Raw genomic sequence first — 6,241 nt, forward strand, 5'->3', positions numbered from 1 at the left:
CTCCCCAATCATTGGCAACATCTTACCGACATCTACCCAGTTTATCCCATAAAGTATCTTGTAGGTTTCAATGAGATCACACCTCTCATTCTTCGAAACTCTAGAGAATTCAGACCAAGTTTTCCCAATATTTCTTCATACGAAAGTCCCGCCATCCTGGGGTCAAGTCTGGTGAACATTCACTGCACACCCTCTATGGCAATAATATCCTTCCTAAAGTAAGGGGACCAAAGCTGCACACAGTACTCCAAGTGCTATCTAACCAAGCTTCTGTACAATTGAAGCAAGACTTCATTTCTCCTGCACTCAAATCCTCTTGCGATAAGGGCGAACATACCAATAGCCTTCCTAATTGCTTGTGCACCTGCATGTTAGCTTTCGGCGACTTATTGACAGGACACCCAGGTCGCTTTGCACATCTACACTTTCTAATGTCTTACCATTTAGGAAATATTCTGCACATCTATTCCTACTTGCAAAATGTATGGCCTCACATTTTTCCACATTGTATTCCATCTGCCACATTCTTGTCCACTCATTAAGTCTGTCCTAATCCCCTTGAAGTCGCTTTGCATCTTCCTCACATCGCACAACCCAATCATCAGTTCTGATGAAAGGTCACGGACTTGAGATGTTAACTCTGCTTCTCTCTCCACAGATGCTGCCCGATCTGCTGAGTATTTCCATCATTTCTTGTTCTATTTCATATTTCTGGTTTCCAGCATCTGCAGTAATTTGCTTTTATTTGCACATCCCAACCCAGTTTTGCATCATACACAAACTTCTAAATATTACATTTGCTCTCCACATCCAAATCACTGATATATATATTGTGAACAATTGGGGCCCAAGCATTGAACCCTGCGGTAACTGAATAGTCACAGCCTGGCATTGCGAGAATGACCCATTTATTCCTATTCAATGTTTTCTGCCTGTTATCCAATCCTTAATCCATGCCTGTATATCACCTTCTATCCCATTTGCTTTAATTTTGCTAACCAATCTTCTGTGGGGGACTTTAACAAAAGACTTTTGAAAATCCAAGTGTACCTCATCCACTGACTCCCCTTTATCAATTCTGCTAGTCACAGCCTCAAAAAACTCCAACATGTTCATCAAACGTGATTTCCCATTCCATGGTGACTATGCCCAATCAGATCATTATTATCCAAGAGTCCATTTGTCACATATTTTGGAATAGATTCTAGCATTTTCCCAACGACAGATGTACGGATAACAGGTATGCAGTCCCCAGTTTTATCTCTCCCTCCCTTCTTAAATAGTAGGGCGACATTTTCTACCTTCCCGTCTGCAGGAACCGCACCAGAATCTACAGATTATTGGAAGGTGATCACCAATGCATCCACTATCTCCATCGCTACCTCATTTCAATGCGCTGGGGGTAGAATATCAGGTTCCATGGACTTATCAACCTTCAGCACCAATAATTTCAATTCCTCATTCCTCCTAATCCATTGGATCTCTAATTCATGGAGATTTCTTGTAGGTTCCTCAGTGAAGACAGATACAAAGTAATCAATTAGCTGCTCTGCCATTTCTCTATTCCCCTTTATAAATTCTCCTGACTCTGCCTGTAATGAACCCACGTTTTTCTTTTCCAAATGTTTCCTTTTTAAGTACCTGCAGAAGCTTTTACAGTCCAGTTTTATATTTTTTTGCTAGTTTACTTTCATGTTCTATTCTCCCTTCCTTTGTCAGTTTATTTGTCCTCCTTTGCTGTCTGATAAAATACTCCCAATCCTCAGGTGTACCACTATTTCTGGCAACTGTATAGGCCTTTTCTTTTAATGTTCGCAAATCCTTAACTTCATTTTATATCCACAGTTGACTGCCTTTACTTTTTCGAGGTTTTGTGCCTTCAAGGAAAGTATGGTTGCTGTAAAGTAGGTAATATTTCTTTAAAGACTATCCATTGCAGATGTAGTGTCAGACTTTTTACTGTATTTTTCCAACCCACCTCAGCCAATTCGCCCCTCATAGCTTCATAACTTCCTTTGTTCAAATTTAACTCCCTGGCTTCTGATTGAACTGCCTCACTTTCAAACATAACGGAACATTCTAGCATATTATGATCACTCATCCCTAAATACTCCTTTACTGCAAGAATATAAATTATCCTTTTCTCAGTACTTAATACTATATACAAAACTGCCTGTTCTTTAACTGGTCCTCAATATACTACTCGAGAAACCCACCCCCAACACACTCCAGACACTCGTCCTCCACAGCATATGTGCTTATTAGGTTTACCCAGTCTTTTTGTAGATTGAAAACGCCCGTGATTACTGCATTACCATGCCACATGCTTCTGTAATCTCCTGATTAATACCATGCCCCAAACTACCACTACTGTTTGGTGGCCGCTAAACAACTCCTACCATTGTTTGCTGCCCCTTGCTGTTTCTCAGCTCCACCCAAACGGATTCCACATCTTGCGTTTTTCCGATCTGTGATCCTCCCTTACCGGTGTACTGATCCCATCCCTTACTAAAAGCGGAACACCTCCTCCTTTTCCTTTTTGCCTGTCTTTCCTAAATGTCGAATATCCTTGAATATTCAGTTCTCAGTCTTGGTCAACCTGTAGCCACGTTTCCGCTATGGTAATTAGATCTTACCCATGTACTTCTAATTGGGCCTTTCAATCAGCATTGCAGATCTTAGGCTTCAACCCCACATTCCCACCCACTCACTACATCCCTTGATTCACCGATGGTCCAAACATCTGTCTGTCCCAACCTTAAATATATTCAATGATGGGCATCCGCAACCCTCTGATTGGCCGTAACTCTTGGAAGTGGGACATCCTCTCTTCAAGCGGAAGAACTCCCCACTGCAGGCAATTACTTGCCTGAGCCACAGATGATAGAGTCATGGCTTCCGGGGCTCAGTGGAGGTTTTCCAGCCGGTGGACGAGGGCACCATGTCCTGGTGAAATTCCGGCCGTTACCTTTGTGTCTCTCACCACAGATGCTGCCTAATCACTGCTTTTTATCAGATTTTAAGCAGGCTTTAGTGTTGCTCAAATACTTAGACCTGGATATTCACAGCGGCAGATATGTTGGCAGGTGGGAGGGAGTGAGGCCAAACTTTCATATGCTATGATGTTTGATTGCTTGTCTTTGGGTTTCCCACTCGGACATAAGCCTGATAGGCAAGCTTGGCTTCCAGTCGCATGACGTGGACAGTAGAACAGGCCGCAGGACAAAGTATGCCCTAAACATGATCCCGATGGGCAGTTGTTCAATCGGCAGCTGTCCAATCCACAACCCCTGAATTTTCCCCTATCCTGAAGGAGTGCTCCGGGAGCACTGGGAGCGTCCAATCCCAGGAAAGTCCAATCCCGGCCACTGGGGTGCTAAGGTACCCGGACTGGGTGGAGGTTGGTTCAATCCTTGGTGTATCAGATCCATGACCCAATAGTGGAGGTGTCGATCGGGGTTTAAATTAATTCCAGATCATGAAGGGATCCCAATCCCGGCAGTCAGGAGGCGATTGTCAATTCGGGTGTCTGTGTGCAGATATTAACGTCTGATGGAGAAACCAGCCCCATCAATGGTAAACCTGTAAAGCAGGTGAAATCGAGGCCTGAAACCTCAGTAAAGTATTTAACATGCTGAACGGCCTCCTGGCTGCGGTTGGTACTCTTCGCTTGTCTCTCCTCTGTTAAACCCGGAAGTGGGCAGGTCGGAGGTATTTGAGTTCATGGTTGAGATGTTTAAGATTTAAATGGTGACCTTATTCTAACCCATCCAATCTTGGTTTTGAAATCGAGTTCAGGCACGTTGAATGCTTGTTGAGTAATTTCTCTTTTCCCTTCTCTCATGCAGTGAATTTACTGGCGATTTTGATCCTATCACGGGGAAAGTGCGGACTCTCCACGTGCACCACTCGCTACCTGATGGCCATGGTGACAGCGGATCTGCTGGTCATTATCACTGATGTCATACTGCAGCGGATCAGTTATTATTATTTCCCAGAATATTTCCTGAACATCACCCCTGTGTGTAGTGTTATCATTGCCCTCCGTTGTCAAGCCAGAGATTGTTCTGTCTGGTTCACCGTCACTTTCACCTTCGATCGATTTGTGGCCATTTGTTGCCAGAGGCTGAAAACCAAATATTGCACCGAGAAAACTGCAGCTGTGGTTCTTGCAACAACCTGCATTCTGCTCTGTGTACAAAATATCCCTTTCTACTTTATATTTGAACCTGTAGAGATAATAGACAATGTACGATGGGGTTGTTACGTGAAGTCAAGCTATTATACGGAGCCCAGATGGCTGGGATTTGACTGGTTTGATGTGATTTTAACCCCATTGCTCCCATTCGTTTTAATTCTGTTGCTCAACACTCTGACAGTCAGACACATTTTAGTGGCCAGTCGAGTTCGTAAAGAACTGAGAGGTCAATGCAAGGGAGAGAATCGCAGTGACCCAGAGATGGAGAGCAGAAGGAAGTCTGTGATTTTACTCTTTCCCATATCCGGCAGCTTCATACTTCTGTGGATGATTTATGTTATATATTTCACAACTTGCAACATTACAGGGACATATCTCGAGGATAATACAGATCCCTTCTATATCTTTGGACAATTCGGTTTGATGCTGCAGATTCTAAGTTGCTGCATAAACACATTTATTTATGGGGCGACACAGTCCAAGTTCAGAGAGCAGGTCAAGAACACAGTGAAATATCCGATTACATCAATTATTGCATTAATTAATAAACTAAGCAGTTGATAGAAGCCCAGAGGCAGGTCCGAGTACTTCCTGTCATTGAAATGTACAGGAACCGACAGCCCCAATGCCTCAGCTTGGTGGCTGCTCGGATGGAGGAGGACGACTCCCTCATTGGTCCATACTTTAGCTGATAACAGTTCTCTCTGCTCAGTTTCGGTAAGTCTCTCCGTTAAAATCAGCTGTCATCACACGTCCCTTGAATGAAACAAATGTTGATCCCCCTGTCCATGGAATCTCCAATATATTCGTTCCTCTCTAAAGTACTGCAGGTATTGCTAACTTACAGTTCCGTGCCTGTTGATCCCAGATACCCATATTCGAATCCCTCCAAACAAGTTCCGTCCTGCCACAGTTGCAAATCAGCTCTCATTATAGTGATAGGGCATCCACAAGAGAGTCCGGGGTCCCGGGGGCTCTGCAACAGGGTCCGGGCACACGGGGGTTCTGCAATGTGTTCCAGTGTCCTGGGGGCTCTGTAATGAGGTGTGGTGTCACTGCTGCTCTGCAAGGAGTCCTGTGTCCCGGAGCCTCTGCAATGGGGTCTGGGCTCTCGGGGGCTCTGCAAGGTGGTCCGGGGTCCAGGGAGCTCTGCAATGAGATCTGTGCTCTCGTGGGCTCTGCAGCGGGGCCCGGTGCCCCGGGGGCTCTGCAGTGGGGTCCGGTGTCCCGGGGGCTCTGCAGTGGGGTCTGGTGTCCCGGGGGCTCTGCAGTGGTGTCCGGTGCCCCGGGGGCTCTGCAGTTGGGTCCGGTGTCCCTCGGGCTCTGCAGTGTGGTCCAGTGTCCCGGGGGGGTCGGCAGTGGGGTCTGGCGTCACAGCTGCTCTGCAATGGGGACAAGTCTCCCAGTTGCTCTGCAAGGTGATTTGGTCTCTCGGGGGCTCGGCAATGGGCTCCACGCTCCAGGGGGCTCTCTTAAGGGGATCCGGGGTCCGGGCTCCTGGGGCGGCTGCAATGGGGTCCGTGCTCCTCGGAGCTCTGCAAGGGAGTCCGAGCTCCCGGGGGCTCTTCACGGGGGTCCGCACACCTGGGGGCTCTGCAATTGGATCCAGTGTCCTGGGGTCTCTGCAAAGTGGTCCGTGGTCCTCAGGGCTTTGCAGTGGGTTCCAGGGTTCGGGGGCTCTGCAAGGGGGCTGACCTCCAGGGCTGTGCTCGTGGTCTAAGTGAGGGTTTGGTGTGGTGGGGGCTCAATTTAGTATTGGCAACTGCAGTATAATGGGTCATTTTATTCATTCGTTGGATGTGGGAATTGATGACCAGGTCAGCATTTACTGCGCATCCCTACTTTCCATTGAGAAGGTGGTGGTGAGCTGCCTTCTTGAACTGCAGCAGTACATGTGGTGTACATACACACACAGTGCTGTTAGGAAGGGAGTTCCAGGACTTTGATGTATCAACAGTGAAGAACAGCGAAATAGTTCCAAGTCAGAATGGTTCGTGGCTCGGAGGGGACCTTGCAGGTAGTGATGTTCCCATGCATCTGCTG

General features: G+C 46.7%; 1 protein-coding gene across 1 annotated transcript; it reads left to right on the forward strand.

Moving 5' to 3' along the window:
* Positions 1 to 3,193: 3,193 nt before the first annotated feature.
* LOC137381127 (probable G-protein coupled receptor 139) lies at positions 3,194 to 4,759 on the forward strand. Its single transcript, XM_068053515.1, has 3 exons — positions 3,194 to 3,227; positions 3,314 to 3,400; positions 3,849 to 4,759. Exons 1-3 carry the CDS (start codon positions 3,194 to 3,196, stop codon positions 4,757 to 4,759), a joined length of 1,032 nt encoding a protein of 343 aa, XP_067909616.1.
* The last annotated feature ends 1,482 nt before the right edge of the window (positions 4,760 to 6,241 follow it).

The sequence above is a fragment of the Heterodontus francisci genome, chromosome 21 (assembly GCF_036365525.1).
Source record: "Heterodontus francisci isolate sHetFra1 chromosome 21, sHetFra1.hap1, whole genome shotgun sequence".
Taxonomy (NCBI): domain Eukaryota; kingdom Metazoa; phylum Chordata; class Chondrichthyes; order Heterodontiformes; family Heterodontidae; genus Heterodontus; species Heterodontus francisci.